Below are 19,159 nucleotides of genomic sequence, written 5' to 3' on the forward strand. Positions count from 1 at the left end.
AGGCAACCCAGTGAGCTTCGCAGCCAGACAGGATCTGAACCCAGGTCAACTCTTCCTTCTCTCTGACCACGCTCATTTCCTCAGATGGCGTGAGGTGTGAACAGGCGGGCCGGCGGCGACAGACGCTTCCATTGTGACAGAGGGCCTCGTGGGGCGCTTGTGCTGCCCCCCAGGCGCTAGCCTGGCCTCTCCCCATAGCCAGTTTCCCTACCTGGGGCGGGTTCTGCGGCCCCTCCCTCTCCTCAGGGGGCTTCCACGCAGGCAGACGACAGGGCGGGGCCCCCATCCCAACGCCCTGGCCCTGAGGGAGGCCTCTGCCTAGCCCTGAGGGAGGCCTTTTTCGGGCCTGGCGATGGAAACCCGCTCCCGAGGAACGCGCGGCCGCTAACTGACGCTCCCTCGCGCCCTCCTCCGGCCCTCCCCCGGCGCCGGCCGCGCTTCCGCTGCCGGCACAGCGCCCAGGCGGGCCTCGGAGCGTGGAGGAAGGCTGGGCCGCCGCGTCCCTTTCTCGGTCGGGCGCGGTTGCCGTAGCAACGGCCGCGCTCTTCCATCGCCGGGGCCCGCCCCGCAAGGGATCGCTCCGCCCACCTCCCCGAATAGACATGACGGAAGGCACGCCCCCCTCTGACCGTTGGGCCCAACGGCTGCGCTGCAGGCTCTGACCATGGGGAGGCTGGCCTCCGCCTCCCCCCGCGCTCGCTCTGGGGATGTGGGGAAATGGGCCCGAGGGGTGAAGAGAAGGAGGGAGAAAGATGGAAAGGTAGGCCGGGTCCCTCAAGCGCGTCGATCGGGTTGCCATCTCGGCGCCGCATCGGCCCCTTCCGGGTCTGGGGGCGGTAACTTCCTGCTGCGGCGCGGCGGAAGTCTGAAGTGAGGCCGCCGCCAGTCTCGCTGTTCGTTTGCGGGAGGGATGATGTGACCCAAATTTGGTACAGCGGGCGCGGGGCAGGGCGCGCGAGCGACGGGGGATCCCGTCGCTGGTCTGAAGCCAAGGGGAGGGGGGCGGACAGAGTACAGGAAGGGGTGGGGAGGAGAAGAGAGGGCCGAATGCGGTCTCCAGGCACCGGCCCAATATTCGCTTCCGGGATCAGATACTTTTACAAGGGGGTTGTGCCAGCACACAGCAGTCACTTATTGCTCGTGCTGGACAGCTTTGTTAAATTCTCAAATAATAACGACTTCCTAAAGCTTTTGCTTTTATGATGTTTAGGGGGGGGTGTTCAAGCGGGGTGGGGGGGAAGCAGCCCTGAAGGGAGCAATAAACCACGAGGGATAGTCGGTTACCGCACTTTGTATTCCCAGCGATGCATTAAGAGTTTGAAAATGTTATAAAAAACATCGCTTTAAAAGGTTTTTTGGATACAACGGCTTATAAATCGTTGGAAAACGTCTTCACAGCTAAAGGAGCCAGCGAACAGTATTTTTTATAACGTTTTCAAACTCTTAATACATCGGTGGGAATACATAGAAAGTGCAAACAGAATTTTTTATTACATTTCCAAACTCTTAATACATCGCTGGGAATACAAGTGCGGTAACCCCGGAAGTCATGCATTGCTCTTGAAACGCTGCTGGTAGTGGTGTTCGTCCGTAGAAAATTCCCCAGTGAAACAAGAATGGAAATTAAAAACAAAAACATTAGGAAGAGCCAAAATATCACAAAACAGCGCACAGTCTCTTTTCTAAGACTTTGGTAACCAATAATGTGGAACAACTTGCTGGCTGTGAAGACTACAACAATCTTTGTCACGTGCCAGAAGATTAGGGCATGGGTTATGGAAAATTTACTTTTAAGCCCCATTTATTTGAATGGGAGAGGCAAGCACCTGCTTAAAGGTGCTTAAATTTGAGTGAATTGTACCTTTTTGCAATATTGAGACACAGTTAGATCTGGGATTTAAGGTTTCCCAAGGCAATGTACTCTACACGGGAGAAAGTATTATGAACTCAGTTGGATTTACTTTTGAATAAGCATAAGGTTAAGCTTATTATGGATTGTTACGGTTACATTGTTACGGATTCCGTGGACTGCCAAAAAACAAATCAGTGGGTTATTGATCAAATCAAGCCTGTACTGACCCTAGAAGCTAAAATGATTAAACTGCGGCTATCGTATTTTGGTCACGTCATGAGATGACAAAGAGTCTCATGCTAGGAAAGACAGTCATGCTAGGAAAAGTTGAGGGCAGCAGGAAAAGAGGAAGACCCAACAAGAGATGGATTGATTCAATAAAGGAAGCCACAGCCTTCAATTTGCAAGATCTGAGCAAGGCTGTCAAAGATAGAACATTTTGGAGGACTTTCATTCATAGGGTCGCCATGAGTCGGAAGCCACTTGATGGCACTTAACACACACACACAAGGTTAAGCTGCATGTGAGCTCTAACATGTGAACCAAGTTTTATAAGATTTGTTATATTGTCCCCTTTTTTGGTTTGTGTTTTGAAGAAAATGATTATACACTTATGGAGCTATTTGTATAGACATGTCTTTCGATTTTGGATAAAATGGATCTTGAGACAGCTCACTGGAAAATGTGAACTGCAGCGTATCTGTGATGGTTCAAAGAAGAGTGCTGAAAGAACACTCAAAATAGGTAACTACTTATTGTTTTATTTTGTTATCATTTTATGCCGCACCTTTCTCCCAGTGGGGACCAAAGTGGCTTACGTAATTCTCCTCTCCCTCATTTTATCCTCAGAACAACCCTGTGAGGTAGGTTTGATTGAGAGAATATGAGTGGGCCAGGGTCACCCAGTGAGCTTCCATGGTACGAATGGGGATTTGAATCTTGGTCTCCCAGATCTTAGTCCAACACTCTAACCACTACACCACACTAGCTCTCAATTTAAAGTAATATTTAAGTTTCCATTTTGAAATTTGACTCATCATGTAGAGGTCAGAGGGTCCGTAAAACTGTGCACCTTTCATAAAGATCTACTCTGAATAATAACCAAATGAGTAGACATGAGAAACAGTGGACGTTATAAGTTAGTGCAGCCACTTATGTCTGTATGTAAAAACAAAGTAAAACATTTTATACTCATATAAGTTCTAACTTCCATGAAAGATCTTGGTGGAGTTTTACAGTGAGTCGGGTGACATCACCCCTCTCCACTCTTCTGTCAGCAGTTTCCACTAATGCAAGAGGAAATGGGGGTGATGTTTGCAATTCTCCATGATTCGTACCATTTTATCCATGAGTCTCCTGTGACTGCCAGCATCATATTTTGGGAATTTTCCAAGATGTGGTAGGGGGATGGAGGGAAAGAGAAGATCACAATTGGTGTTTTAAATGTTGTCATGCTGATGCTTCGGGATTGGTGTGTTATTCTGGATGTTAACCAGGTAGGGAATAGTGTTCTCATGCTTGTTTCTGTGTGCATGACTTTCTGAATAAAATGCTGCTGTGGAAAAGGATTTGACTGATTTAATGGTTATATTTTAATAGGTTATATAGCAGGTCTTAAAATCAAAAACATATTTTTAATCTATTCTCAATGAATTAAGAAATCTAAATCTAGATTTTGTGAACTGTAGTAACTTGTAAATGTTTATTTTATAGAGCATTCACTGGAATCATCAAAGAGTAAGGTAAGCTATCTTGAATACTGTGGTTAAGGTACTGACGCGGAAGCCAAGAGGATTAGCAGTCTTGTCCAGGATACCCATCAGAAAGTCCACGGCCACATAGAAAAGTGTAGTTTATTTGTACAGTGCAGAAATATATACAGATACTCCTTTCACACTCTCCGCTCATAACATCCCGCATAGAACTGCGGTTTCACTTCATTATATACACCTGGTGGACGCAGCCACCAATCACAGTAGATATCCAATTAACCTGGTGTTGCTACTGCATTGCATCAGCCACCTGGCTCTAACTGGATCAGGCCAGCTTTCTCTAGCTCCCCAGGTACTTTCCAGGCTGATTACATCATCCTTAGATCTCACTGATCTATCCTGCACCTGTCAAACTATCTGACAGACTTGTAATCTTGACACTCCTTCTCAAGGATTTCAGATTAGTTTGATTAGTTTCATGAATCTATTGCAATCCACAATTTTTGTAAATAGATCTGCCACATTACCAGCACTGGCACACTTTACAATACATACCAAGCCTTTGTTCACAGATTCAATTACATTGACATATCTGATTCTGATATGCTTACTTCTGCCTTTAAAGTTTTGCTCAGTCGCAAGTTGTAGCGCTGATTGACTGTCAGTATACACCTTTACTGGTAATTGTACAGACACATTGAGTTCCTTCATGAGATAGACAAACCATTCCACCTGATTTATACATTCACTCACAGCACTATATTCTGCTTCACATGAACTCATGGCTACAAATGACTGTTTTACAGATTTCCAATGTATGGGTGCTTTACAAAAATACAACACATACCCGGTCGTTGATTTCGCGTTCCCCTGATCTGACCATGATGCATCTGCATACGCAGTCAGTTCCCCATTACATGCATTCAAGCATAACTGGTTGTTTACAGATCCCTTCAGGTATCTGAGTACGCGCTTAGCTGCTTTCCAGTCACTCTGCTTTGGTGACATATTTTTCCTGCTCAGGCAATGTACCGCCTGATATATGTCTGGGCGAGTCCAACAAGCAAGATATAACAAACTTCCTATCAGGGACTGATACAGAGATTTGTCACTCTTCTTGTTCCTGAGACTCTTCACATAAATAACCTGTGACCATTGGGGTTTCAGCTGCATTAGCATCAAGCATGCTAAACCTTTCCAGCAACTGTTTTATTTTTTCTGTTTGAGACAAGTAAAAAACACCTTTACTGTCTGTTTATTTTTACCCCTGGAATCACATCCAGGTGCAGCCAATTTACAAACTGCCACCTGTTAGATTAGAGTGAGAAACCTTGAGCTATTGGCATTCTTCCAGTTCAGCCTTCCTTGCTCTGAACCACAATAGCTTTTCTCTTTCATTATCAGCTACTATTCTTTCATAGCTGCCAGGTTCACCATCATCCATACTGTAAACATGATCACAATCTTCAAAACCATATCTTTGTGGAGGTACTCCTTTATTACTTCTTTCTGACCGTCTGACTACCGTGCCACTAGACTCCCCTCCTTCTGGAGTCTCAACCTTTACTGTTTCCCTGCTTGCAACAACTTCAGGAAAAACACTTTCATCTGCCTCTGGCTGTCCATTAGCCGGCAATAAAACTTCTTCAGAAACCTTCTCAGTACCATGTAAGCGTGGCCAATTAAAAGATTCTCCGAAGTTCGCAGATTTGCTAAAAGACACCTGGTTCTGATCGTTAGCAAAGCGATAAGATTTTGCTGCATTCTGATATCCCAGAAAAATCAGCGGTTTGGATTTCTTGCCACCTGCTCTGCGGTTCTTTAAAGGTATATTCACCCAAGCCTTAGTACCAAACACTCTTAAATGCTTTAAAGAGGGATTTCTATTGTACAATGCCTTGTAGGGAATATTGTTAATGCTGGAGGTCCAAAGTCTATTAATCAAATAACAAGCCACCTTGATGCCTTCCCCCCAGAACCTGGGTTTTAGATTAGCATCCTCTATCAAAGCTTGCAACATTGACTTTAGATAACCAATCCTCCTCTCAGCCACACCGTTCTCCTGAGGAACACAGGGATTAGCCAATCTGTGCTCAATTCCCTTGCTTTCTAACCACTGGGTAAATGCACTAGAGACAAATTCACCGCCTCTGTCAGATTGTATACTGGATACCTTGAGGTCTAGCTGCCTTTCCACTCTTTTAATCCAATACTTGATGGTTTGACATGCCTCACTTTTCTGCTTCAGCAGATACACCCAGCCATAACGAGAGAAATCATCCACAATACATAAAGCGTACCGGTTCTTAGACACACTCTCAGGAAATGGACCACAGAGATCTAAATGAGCAATTTGCAGAGGTCTGCTTGCCACCCTTTGGCTTACCTTAGCCACTGGACTACGTCTGCTTTTAACAGATTTGCAGACAGTGCAATCTAGGAAAGAATTACACCCATTCAACTTAATGTCATCCTTCCCTAACACGCTCAGGGTCTTCTTTAGAATGGAAAAGGAGGCGTGGCCAAAACGCCTATGTAGAAGGTGTACGCACTCATTATGTGGATTTTTATTCACAGACTCCACTACCATAGAAGTTTCTCCTGTCCTTCTATGCACCACATAGACATCCTTTTGCAAGTGCCCTTCTAACATTACAACCTCCCCCTGGCTTATCTGGCAGGTGTTTCCTTCAAACTGCACCTTAAAACCAGTCTTAGCCAGCACAGAAACACTTAGCAAACTATACTGTAACTCAGGCAAACAAAGTACATTTTGAAACTTATGCTTTAACTCTGGGAAAAACACCTCCCCTTCAGAGTGTACCTTTAAGTGTCTCCCATCTGCTAGACTTGCATAAGACTTAGCAGACTGCTTTTGGTTAACCAACATGGAAGCTTTGTTAACAAAACATGTACTTGCCCCACTGTCCAAGAGCCAAATGTTCTCTTTGTCTCTAGCCTCTGCCAGCACAACAGCAGTGTAAGTTCCATTCACTGACTGTCTCTTTGGTTGCTTTTTCCTGGCCAACTGGGGACAATTTTTTTTCAAATGTTGTGAGGACCCACAAAGAAAACACTTTCTGACAAACATCACGCATTCCTCATCTTGCTTGTAGCTCCTACTCTGCCTTCCGTCACCTCCCCTCTGCTGCTGCCACTGGCTCTGCGCTGAGTAGACCTCTTGCCCGTCTCGGGGTTGTCTAAACAGCTTGGCTGCAGTCCTCGGCGTAGACTCTATCCAGTCTCTCTGCCTGGGATGAAAAACGCGCTGGGGGGCTGAGGTCTCGGCACATGGGCGATTCGTTGATTTAACCTCGGGGGTGTATCTCAGCTGGGCTGCTGTCTTCTGCTTACGTCCTTCCTCCCGTCGTTCCTCTTCTTCCAGAATTCGTCCAGTCAAGTATTCATAGGTTAATTGCCCTGCTGCCAGGCTCTCCAGCGAGGTTACTAAAACATGAAAGCTCGCATCCAGAGAACTCAAAAGCAAATACACCCGGTCCTCCGCAGATATAACTTTTCTCCTCAACTCCAGCTGTCTAAACAACTCTGCTAGGGTCTTCAAGTGGGCTGCGGCCGGCGTGTGCAGTGATTTATGGCATCTATAAAGACGCCTCATTAGTGCTAGCAGCGTGCCAGCTGAGTCCTGGAGATACACTGCTCGCAAACTATCCCATGCCAACTTTGCATGCTCTTTTCCAACAAAAAAAATTAGCTGGTCATCTCCCACCGTCAAGGTGATATTGGCAAGGGCTTTTACGTCCTTGGCAATCTCGGCTGCTGTAGTAGGGAGTCTTTCCACAGCATTCCATAAATCCTCCCTTTTCAGATACTGCTCCAACCTCACAGACCAAACGTGGTAATTCTCTGAGGTGAGTTTATCCACTGGGATAAAAGATTGTTGTGCCATTGCTTACACACAGCCGTCACTCTTCAGTAGCCTCTGAAAATCCTGGATTCTGCTTAACTACCACCACACATAAAACCTGCGCAGTGTAGCAGAAACACTCCTGTAACGTAGAGGAGCTGGGCCCAGAGCCCTGACGCGGAAGCCAAGCGGATTAGCAGTCTTGTCCAGGATACCCATCAGAAAGTCCACGGCCACATAGAAAAAGTGTAGTTTATTTGTACAGTGCAGAAATATATACAGATACTCCTTTCACACTCTCCGCTCATAACATCCCGCATAGAACTGCGGTTTCACTTCATTATATACACCTGGTGGACGCAGCCACCAATCACAGTAGATATCCAATTATCCTGATATTGCTACTGCATTGCATCAGCCACCTGGCTCTAACTGGATCAGGCCAGCTTTCTCTAGCTCCCCAGGTACTTTCCAGGCTGATTACATCATCCTTAGATCTCACTGATCTATCCTGCACCTGTCAAACTATCTGACAGACTTGTAATCTTGACAGGTACAAGGCCAAGGTCTTGCATGTTTCATGTGGTGCTTGCCTTTTTTCTGAGCAGGACCAAAGTTTTCCCTCACAAAACTGCTTGAAATTCACAGTGATTTCAAAAACGGTTTGTCAGAGCAGTTGTGCCAGAAACACAAGCCTTTAAAGCAGGGATGGGGAACATCCGGCCCGCGAGAGCATTTTGTCTGGCCCCCGGCCCTCCTGCCGAGGCCGGGAGCTCCATGGCCCACCTGCCAAGGCCGGGGAGCTCCACGGAGCTAGCTGTCACTAGCCAGGCCCTCATCTCAGCACTTCGGGCTTCACTGGGAAGCCGGAGCACGTGCACACAAAGCTGAAGGTTGATTGGGTGATTGTGGGGGCGTTTCCCCCAAGTCTCCCTGCTTCCTGTTCCTTGCGAGAGAGAGAGTGAGAGAGAGAGAGAGAGAGAAAACATGTGCCTGGCCAGATCTCTCGGCAGCCCAACTTTGTTTCCTTCACCCCCTCCCCTTCGCCCGTGCCCTACCGGCTTTTTCCAGGCGAGTGAGTGGCTTACCTCGAGTTCTTGGGGCGGCGAAGCCCCTGCCTCCATTCCCCCCCCCCACCGCCGCCTGCGTGCTTGCCCCACCGCGGCCTCGAGTTCTTGGGGCGGCTGAGGCCCCTGCCTCCATCCCCCCCCCCCCGCCGCCTGCATGCTTGCCATGCCACTTGCCAAGGGTCTCCGCCCAGCCCTCCCTCTGCTTGAGTCCCTGGCCTGCGCACTTGCTGCGCCGCCGCCGGAGGGTCCCCCCCAAGCCCTCTCCGTGCTCCATTCCCTTGGCCTGCGCGCTTCTGTATGTGCGTGTGTGCGCGCGAGATCCCCGGGCCGCTGGTGAGTGCGTGTGTGTGTGTGGGAAGCCTCCCACCCTCTCTATCCTTCCTTCCTTTTTTTCCTTCCTTCCTTCCTCCCTTTCTCCCTTCCCTTCCCTTGCTGCGCCGCCGCCGAAGGGTCCCCCCCCAGCCCTCCCCATGCTCCATTCCCTTGGCCTGCGTGCTTCTGTATGTGCGTGTGTGCGCGAGATCCCCAGGCCGCTGCTGAGTGCGTGTGTGTGTGTGGGAAGCCTCCCACCCTCTCTATCCTTCCTTCCTTTTTTTCCTTCCTCCCTTCCCTTCCCTTGCTGCGCCGCCACCGAAAGGTCCCTCCCCGTGCTCCATTCCCTTGGCCTGCATGCTTCTGTATGTGCATGTGTGCGCGAGATCCCCGGGCCGCTGGTGAGTGTGTACATGTGTGTGTGTGTGGGGGAAGCCTCCCACCCTCTCTATCCTTCCTTCCTTTTTTCCCTTCCTTCCTCCCTTCCTCCCTTCCCTTCCCTTGCTGCACCGCCGCCGAAGGGTCCCCCCCTGCCCTCCCCGTGCTCCATTCCCTTGGCCTGCGCGCTTCTGTATGTGCGTGTGTGCGCGAGATCCCCGGGCCGCTGGTGAGTGTGTGTGGGAAGCCTCCCACCCTCTCTATCCTTCCTTCCTTTTTTTCCTTCCTTCCTTCCTCCCTTCCTCCCTTCCCTTGCTGCGCCGCCGCCAAAGGGTCCCTCCCCGTGCTCCATTCCCTTGGCCTGCGCACTTCTGTATGTGCGTGTGTGCGCGAGATCCCCGGGCCGCTGGTGAGTGCGTGTGTGTGGGAAGCCCCCCACCCTCTCTATCCTTCCTTCCTTCCTTCCTCCCTTCCCTTGCTGCGCCGCCGCTGAAGGGTCCCCCCCCCCGCTCTCCCCATGCTCCATTCCCTTGGCCTGCGCGCTTCTGTATGTGCGCGAGATCCCCGGGCCACTGGTGAGTGCGTGTGTGTGTGGGGGGAAGCCTCCCACCCTCTCTTTCCTTCCTTCCTCCCTTCCCTTCCCTTCTCTTCCCTTGTTGCGCCGCCGCCGAAGGGGTCCCCCCCAGCCCTCCCCATGCTCCATTCCCCCGGCCTGCACGCTTGTGTATGTGCGTGTGTGCGCAAGATTCCTGGGCCGCTGGTGAGTGCATGTGTGTGTGTGTGTGTGTGGGGAAGCCTCCCACCCTCTCTTTCCTTCCTTCCTTCCTTCCTTCCTTCCTTCCTTCCTTCCTTCCTTCCTTCCTTCCTTCCTTCCTTCTTTTCCTGCCTTCCTGCCTTGCCTTCCCTTCCCTTCCCTTGCTGCGCCGCCGAAGGGTCCCCCCCCAGCCCTCCCCGTGCTCCATTCCCCCGGCCTGCACGCTGCCGCGGGAGGGTCCCCCGCCAGCCCTCCCCGTGCTCTATTTTCCGGCCTGCGTGCTTGCCACGCTGCCACGGGAGGGTCCCCCCCCCAGCCCTCCCCGTGCTCCATTCCCCCTGCCTGCACGCTTGCTGCGCTGCCGCCGGAGGGTTCCCCCCCAGCCCTCACCGTGTATGTGCGTGTGTGCATGAGATCCCCAGGCTGCTGGTGAGTGTGAGTGTGTGTGGGGGAAGCCTCCCACCCTCCTTCCTTCCTTCCTTCCTTCCTTCCTTCCTTCCTTCCTTCCTTCCTTCCTTCCTTCCTTCCTTCCTTCCTTCCTTCCTTCCGCCCTGCACAGCCTCTCCTAGGTTTACAAACCTCCAGGTGGTGGCTGGAGATCTTGCAACCCTAGCCTCTTTCCCCCCCCCCCCCCACTCCGGGAGATCTATGCCTGGTATGGCCCCCGAACAATGTTATAAATGGCCAAATGGCCCTTGGCAGGATAAAGGTTCCCCACCCCTGCTTTAAAGCATTGTTGGGCATGTGGAACCCATCACACAGTTCTTTGCTTATGTTCTAAGAATAAGCATTTTCTTTTGTATGGGTCTATTGTGTTTTTCTACAAAATGGTGTTCAAAACTTAGCATTGCTCACAACGGTTCAGTGAATTGTAGTTTGAACTGAACTGACTTGTGGAACTGTACCAAATTAGATTTCAGTGAAACTTAGCTGTGCCAATATAACCCTTTGAAGATCAACATATCTAATTCTCAACATTGCCAAATCTGTGGATACTTACATCCAGAGACTGGACCCATGAACAAACATGACAGATCTTGCTACAAACCTGGAAAACACCCCAACTTTGCAGGAAAAATGTGAAATAAAAAGGGGGGTTAACCCCCTAAATAATAGAAGTTGTGGCTGTTGGGGGTACCTCACTTTCCCCTGTATCCCCCTTTTTGCATTATTTCCCCTTTCCTTCCTTCTAGAAACCCCCATATCCTCTCTCCTTTCCCTTCTTCATTTTCTCTTTCTCAGCAATTCACGAACCTACATTTTATCTTCTTCCCATCTTCAACTGTATTCATTGTTTATTTACTTCATTTATACCCCACCTTTCTCTATAGTGGGGACCAAAGCAGCTCCTCTTTTTCATCCACACAACAACCCTGTTAGGTAGGTTAGGCTGAAATTATGTGACTGGCCCAAAATAACCCAATGGGCCTTCACAGCCAGATGGGGATTTGAACCTGGGTCTTCCAGACCTTATTCTGAAGCTGTAACCACGTCATCACACTGGCTTTCATAAGATGGCTGCTTTTGAAGAGTATCAGGCAGTCAGGCCTAGTTGAGTCATGCAAGTCAGGTGGTATAAAGTCATCCAGAGGTTGCTTCCAAGGCATAGAGTTGCTAGCCTCCAGGTGGGACCTGGAGATCTCCCAGAATTACAAATGAATTCTATACAACAGAGATCTATCACCCTGGGGGAAATGGCTGCTTTGGAGGAGGGACTCTATGGCATCGTATCCAGCTGAGGCTTCTCCCCTCCCCAAACCCTGCCACCCCAGACTCCACTACAAAATCTCCAGGAATTTCCCAACCTGGAACTGGAAACTCTAGCCAGGCCTGGCCCCTATGAGGCCAAAAGATCTCTGGAAAGGGCCCTGCTCCCTTCCCCAGCCTTTTACTCAAAAAAACTCCAAGTCTAGATTGTTTTGATTGCTTAGCAACAGCCACTGAGGGAATCAGTTTGTTAAAGCTACAGGCACTCCTTTTATTATTTTGGGTTTTTTTAACCTCCCCCCCATGTAATTTTTGGGTTTAGATTTCACATTTTTCTGCAAACCTGGGGCATTTTTCAGATTTGTAGAAAGATCCATCTTGCCTCTTCACAGCTCCAGTCACTGGATTTAAGTATCTAAAGATGTAGCCCTTGGCTTTTAGTATATAGATTTCAGTGAATTAATCAAATACTTAATTCAACATGATGTGTTGATCAGGTGTTACAAAGTGCAGTGCATGCTTCTGAAGATGAAGTGAAAAAATACGTAGCACTTATCATGAGAGAAAAGAAGATCGATATACAAAAGGATACAAGGTATGTCTGCTTCTGTTTCAAAGATACTGGTTTTTGTGACAGTGCATTTTGAAACTCTGTTTATTTTGTTCAAACATGTATTATTGCTTGAAAAATCCATATAATTTAGCACATGCTTTCTACCAATATATAATTAAGAGGTAGTGTATACTTAAATAGCAGTGTTAGATTAAGCAGTAGACTCAGTTATGAGAATGATCTAGAGAACACTATGCAGTAGGGACAACCAAAACATTAGGAAAATCAGAACTGCAGATAAAGATGACAGCCGTTTATAAAGGAATGAAGAGACATGAGCTAGTGAATTAATGTATTTCAAAACAGTTACCATTTTTTTGTCTATAGATACTCACTATTTGATCTTCTGGGTCCTTCAGATTCCACCAGCTATGATACAAATTGGCTCAGCATGATGTAGTGGTAGAGTGTCAGACCTAGGACCTAGGACATCTGGGTTTGAATCCCTACTCTGCCATGGAAGCTTGCTTGGTGACGTTGGGACTGTCACACAGTCTCACCTAACCTTTATCACAGGGTTATTATTGTGAAGATAAGGTAGTTAAGGAGAGAATGATGTGGTAAGCTACTTTGGGTCCTTATTGGAAATCAAATAATCAAAATTACTGCAGAATGGAAGTAATATGCATGCTCTGCCTAGCTCCCAGTAATAAATGAGTTGCAGCATTTTGCATCAACTGGAATGTCTGAGTTAACTTCAAGGGGAGTGCATTTCAGTAGCTTAATCTCAATGTTTACCATTATATGGATCCAGGTGGCCAGACTGGCCATGTCAAGGTAGAGGGCCATCATCCAGGTTATACTGAGATGGGAGAAAGCACTTTTTGCAGCTGAATTGAAGCACAAAGTCCTTCAGTATCTCTGCCTTTCCAACCAGAATTACCAGGATTTAGTTTCAATTTGTTTTCTTTTATCCAATTAACCACAGCATCCAGGCAGCAATTCAGGACTTCTGTCACATCATCAGAGGGTTTGGGTAAGGAGATATAGAGCTGGGTATATAGAGCCAACCCCAAAACTACGAATGATTTGTCCCCAAGCCTTTATGTGGAAATTGAAAAGCAAGGGGGATAGGATCGCTCCATGTGGAATCCCACAGGATAGGTCTCATGCTGATAACTGGTCTCCCACATCAACCCTTTGAGTCTGGTTTGTGAGGAATTATTTGAACCAGTCCAATACGTATCTTCTGATAGCTACTTTTGCCTTCAAATGTCTAAGAAGGCCTGGAGTTGCTCTGCTACTGCTCTGTCAATCACTTTGCTCAGAAGGTAGTTAAGGAGAGAATGATGTGGTAAACTACTTTGGATTAGAAACTGGGCATAATCAGGGGGTGCTAGTTGGGACAGACATAACACATCATTTTCTTTCAACCATGTCTCTGTTATGCTAGCTGGGTCAATTTCCTCTTCCTGTAACGTTCTGGAGAGGCGTAGTTTTTGTGCCTCATTCATGTGGTATTGCACAGTATTATTGTGGACATGACGGAAACAGGCACTTTTGTATTGTCAACCTTTGGGATGCTATGGAGGTTAGATAGGCAGTGATCATCCTTGCCAAATACTGGCCATCTTTGATAAATCCCAGCCCCATACCAACCTGCTCCCATCTGCACTGAAGTAGTGTATTCATCAAACATTGTGCTCCAGGTAAACATTGCCCCAGTAATAAACACACCACAGTTATGCTAGTATCCACAGAGAAGCCATACAACAGTCTAGGGTTACAGTAATTATATGTTGATGTTAGCATTGTCCAACAGGTATAGTTCTGTGTCAGACTCAGTACTGCTCCTGGTTTCCAGGTCTGTAGCTGGTGTCACTCTCCTTCTCCAGTACTGGTGGACCTTTTCCCACTCATTGTGTGCAATAGCCAAACCCTGGCTGTGTGCCCCAGGTGAAGTGCCGTGGGCCCTTGTGTTCTCACCCTTTGGCTTGCACTAAGTGGCTCGTGCCTCTGGTACAGGCCTCTTTTGGAATGCATAGTGGGTCCATATCAATTAAAAATATGGGGAGACATCCTGTAGGGGAATCTTGCCTCTCAGCATTCATTCCCAGAACAAACTTGTTTACCACCAGTTCACATAATACTGTATTATGACCAATTGAAACAACACAAAACAGCATGTAAGGTTTTGAGTTCTTCAGAACTCTTCCTCAGGCTGGATGTTACAAAATAAAAGAAGTGGAGGAAGAAGGAGAGATGATTCGGGCTACGAGTTTAAAGATCTTTTCTTATTAGCATTCCTGTGCTCAGTGCAGGTGGAGAAAGTAGGTATCTTTTGGGTTCTTCGGTGTCAGGTTGCACTGTAGTTCCTCTGAGCAAGATTTTTTTTTCTCTCCACTGGAATTATGTAATTTTTCTTGTACCTCTTTGACACCAAGTGAGATTCACAGTTCACTTGTAGGCCAGAGCAAAGGAATTAGTTGATGGCTATTGTATTAGAAATGTTGGTGATAAATTTAAGGTGATAACCAGGGCGTAAATCCAAGTTGGGTAGTTTTACCTCATGTTGTGGATCGATTCCCACACGTTTAGTCTCTTGCTAATAGCTTGGCCTTAGGTTAAAAGAATGATGTTGGCATAACATCTGGAGAGCCACTGCCAATCTGAGTATACAATACTAACGTTAATGGACCAATGGTCTGGTTCAGTGTAAGCCAACTTAATGTGTTTGTATATACATAAAGATGGAAAAATCATGGGAGGTGGTTTGCTTGTTCCTGCACATACTGGTCAACTTGATATAGGACTGAGCCTATATTACCCACAATTAATCTTTGTCATGGTTCTCTTAATTTTTAAATAGTACAAGCTTGCTAGCCTGGAATACCAAAGTGATCTATTTCATTTTTCAAACAGTACTAGCAGAACGTGTTAAGTTCAATTTTATTGTAGATCAAATCTGCCATATTTATAGTTACATGTTTTGCATATTTTACAGGTTTGCCTTGAAGTTCCAGATGTGTTTGCTGCAGATAACTGGTTATAAGAAACTTTATTTGGATGTAGAAGATCTGAGAAAATGTCCCTATGACTCTAATAATATAGAGCACGAGAAGCAATTAACAGAGGTAAAAATTATTGTTGAGTTTTAAGTGGCTCATTCAGCAAATTTAGATTTGTGACTGAAATGCATTGTGTGTTCATTATGATTTACCAGAGTTGCACACTTCTAACTGCAGCTGCCCATGAAGTGCAACAGTTATTCTGCCTCAGTACTTCTTACCAGTTATAGAATCTCCTGAACCGTGAATCACAAACAGGCATAAATGCTTGTAATAACAGTAAAACAAGTGCTCGTCTAGTGAAATTGATTAGGACCGGTATGGGAAACAGGAAGCACTTCACATAACACATTAGTAATTGATGGAATTAATTGCTGCAGGATGTTGTAGCGGCTTCTAGCTTAGATGGCCTTAAGGAAGATAGGCAGACTTATTGACAGTAGAGGTATAATGATTCTTAAATAGTAGAGATAATCATGATAGTTAAAAGTTAAAACCTTCATATTTGGAGATAGTATATTTTTAATTACTGGGAGCATAGAACAGGCGCATGATGATCAAGACCATGCTGCTTACAAGCTTTTAGAGGCATTTGGCTGGCGAGTGTTGGAGAAGAAAAGAAGAGGGCTGCACCAAAGCAAAACAAAAGCAAGGAAACAAATGGGGCTGAGGAAAACAAATTCTTTAATAATTTTTGCAACCCCTATGTGTTCTGTGTGTAGCTTCATCAGGGGGAATCTTTCAGATTCTATTTTGTCATGTCCCAGCAATTACTAAAAAGAATCTGAAAGATTCCCCCTGATGAAGCTACACACGTAACGCATAGGGGTTGCAAAAATTATTAAATAATTTGTTTCCCTCGGCACCATTTGTTTCCTAGTGTTCATTTGGTCAGTGTTGGAGAAGAAATGGTAGACCTTGGTCTGATCCAGCGTGGTAGTACTTAGGTCCGTTGCTGTTGGGCAGCAGACCAAAAAGTGAATGTGGCCTTGATGGCTTTTACCTTGCATTTGTTGGTAAAACAAAGTTTAAGAACACAGAGTGTACTTAAAATAAATACAGTGATCAAAAACGTGTGTGTCAGTCCAAGCTCTGAAAAGGGTAGGAAGTCTCTGGCAGACTGGAGAGCGCCCTGCCTGTAGTTAAACTGCAGCATGATTGTTATGAATTCATTCAGTGGGACCCAACTAAAAAAGAGAGCATTCTTTTTATTATTACATGTTGTGCATGAATCAGAATGTTTGTGTCAGCTGTTGTTGTAGTTTGTCTGTGTGTAACGAAAAAAGCATAACATTTTGACTGTATCCTACTGTTGACTGATACTTATTGTTCAGAATGAGGATGGGGAAATATTGATAATTCTGTTAACAGAAGAATATTTATGCAGCTTTGGAATTTGTTGATGCCCCATGAAAAGCTGAAGGCTAGAATCACGAAGCAGTGGTGTGACATTGGTTTCCAAGGTGATGACCCTAAAACAGACTTCAGAGGAATGGGCATGCTGGGATTAGTTAATCTTCTGTAAGTCAAAATACTTTTCCATGGTTTCAACTCAAATACATCTAGGTAACAGTGGGTATGTTTCTGTGATATGTGGGTATTAAGTAGAAAACTGAATTATTTGGTATGGGATTTAGTGTTGAGAATACAGCAGTATTTTGAAGCCCATTTTCCAGTCATGCATGGGAATTAACTCCACTAATTGCAATATGCAGTAGAGATATGAAAAATTAGTAAATGTTTATCGCTAATGTAAGCACTGTTTTCTACATTGAAGTAATTTACTTTCAGTTTTTATGTATCTTTTCAGCTACTTCAGTAAACATTATACCCATGAAGCACGTCAAATCCTTGCTCGTTCAAATCATCCAAAACTGGGGTAAGTTACTTCTACAAAAATAATAAAAACAGTCACCAAGGTTAACATTTAAAGTTGAAAAAGAAAGTCTTGTTTGTAGAAGATCCTTTAGCCATGTGTGCTGAGAAGGGCAGAAGAATGGCAAGATGAGGTCACTCAGGCAGATTTTTAGCAGATGTAGGTTCAGAGATTTCCCTTCCTGCAGAAGCCCTAGATAGCCTACCTGGTTTGCCCCCATTTTATTCTTACAACAACCCTGTATCATAGATTAGGTTAGCAGCTGTCCAAGGTAGCATACCTCAGCGTATCTTGTTTTTGTGCCCATTTTGAATATAGAACAGAAAAAGGTTGAAAATAGAAACCACTAATATAGTTGTGAACTAAAGGAACACTTCGTTATCTGGATTTAGAAATAGTACGTATTGAATATGAACATCCTTCTTGTCTTAGACTGAGATCATGTTTCTGAGACAGCAATCACATGCGTAGTAAAATGGGGGGAAATTGAAATATGATGGTAAATCAACCTTTGCACACACCTAGGAATTGCAAAAACCAGTACCTGCATTTAAAACTGCTTTTCTGTTCACACATGTACACTGACAGTGAGAGAAGTACTTTAGATTGCATGTGTGATTTTGGTTTAGACCTGGGAATATTGGGTAACCGTGGCAATATTGTTGTAAGACCAAGGAGACACACCAGTTAAACATGGGTTTAGTTTTGGTTCAGTAGAATTAAAAAACAAAAAACCCTTTAACCTCCTGTTCAAAGGCACCATTGTTGGCTGTTCAATACAACTTTGATAATCTTGGATATAAATAACGGTTAACTGCAGAATATCAATTTCTGTAGTGTTCAGACTGTGTGTATTTTGCAGATATTCCTATGCAATAGTTGGGATCAACTTGACAGAGATGGCTTACAGTTTATTAAAGAAGGGTGCTTTAAAAACTCACTTCTACAACCTGGTTTCTTCTGTAGCACAAATGGATCACTTCCATCGGTTCTACTGTGAGTATCTGTAACTGTCCTTTACTAGCTTCTGCATTCTTTGGCATTGTTCTTCCTGAACTAATTACCAATCAGTAGAACTCACTGTTGTACTAGCTAGGTCAGCTGCTGTAATTGCAGAGTTATTTGCTTTAATAATGGGTACCAGTTTGTATCCAACGAGATCCACTTGTGGAACGGACCTCACAGACTTCTGCAGAGGTCCACTGAGCCTCCTCTCCTTGAATTTTGGTTTGGGGTTCAGCAAACCCTTAACAACATAGGGTGCAAAATGGAGGTTTGTTGTGGAAGGGGGGATTGGAAGAAATTGCTGCTCATCCCTCTGCTGTCAGTAGAAATGCCCTTAAACTACATGGTTGTATACAAACCATTATCTTATTATTTTTTAAATGTTGCTTACTGGTAAACAGTTTTCTCTCATTAAATGTTGTTTTGGTTTTCGCAGGTTATTTGGCGTACGAGTTTGACAAATTTTGGTTTGAAGAAGAACCAGAAAGTATTATGTACTTCAATCAGTTCAGAGAAAAATTTCATGAAATAATCAAAAGACGTCTTCAGGATTATGATGCAGTCCTTGCCTTATAAAGTGAAAAATAGTGTTCATACCTTCGGGTACTGTATATAAAAATTATGCACTTCAATGGAATCCTCATTTTTAACCAAAAATCTTCACTTAATGATCAAGTTTTATAACTTTAAAAAATCACTTGGGAGAGCTTGGACAATCAACACGTATTTAGAACTTTATGTTATTTGCCGAAGGAAATAACTTTTAAAATACACAAAGATCTTCACTGGATCATAGGACCTCATAACTTTTGTACACTACTTCTGGCAAGAAGATGAGACTGTTACTTGGGCTTTGTCATATTACCTAGTAATAGCTGCTTTTCCAAATATGATAGTAATTAGTTTAGAGCCAGATCTTTTCAGTACTTTTCAGAATAGAAACAGCTTTGGGTTTAGATTTGTGTTTGGTTCTGTTTTTCTAACATGGGACATGCTTTTTTGTTGGA

General features: G+C 45.4%; 1 protein-coding gene across 2 annotated transcripts; it reads left to right on the top strand.

The window, feature by feature from the left end:
• Positions 1–704: 704 nt before the first annotated feature.
• ELMOD2 (ELMO domain containing 2) lies at positions 705–18,885 on the top strand. Of its 2 annotated transcripts, none has more exons than XM_056855378.1 (9): positions 705–760; positions 2,449–2,596; positions 3,566–3,594; positions 12,148–12,245; positions 15,208–15,337; positions 16,659–16,792; positions 17,082–17,150; positions 18,010–18,143; positions 18,589–18,885. In XM_056855378.1, the coding sequence occupies exons 2-9, from the start codon at positions 2,452–2,454 to the stop codon at positions 18,726–18,728; spliced, it is 879 nt and encodes a 292-aa protein (XP_056711356.1). In that variant the 5' UTR covers positions 705–760; positions 2,449–2,451; the 3' UTR covers positions 18,729–18,885. The 2 variants fall into 2 exon arrangements, with proteins under 2 accessions (XP_056711356.1, XP_056711357.1); XM_056855379.1 differs by lacking the exon at positions 705–760 and adding an exon at positions 900–929.
• The last annotated feature ends 274 nt before the right edge of the window (positions 18,886–19,159 follow it).

This window comes from Euleptes europaea, chromosome 9 (genome assembly GCF_029931775.1).
Source record: "Euleptes europaea isolate rEulEur1 chromosome 9, rEulEur1.hap1, whole genome shotgun sequence".
NCBI classification, from domain to species: Eukaryota; Metazoa; Chordata; class Lepidosauria; order Squamata; family Sphaerodactylidae; genus Euleptes; species Euleptes europaea.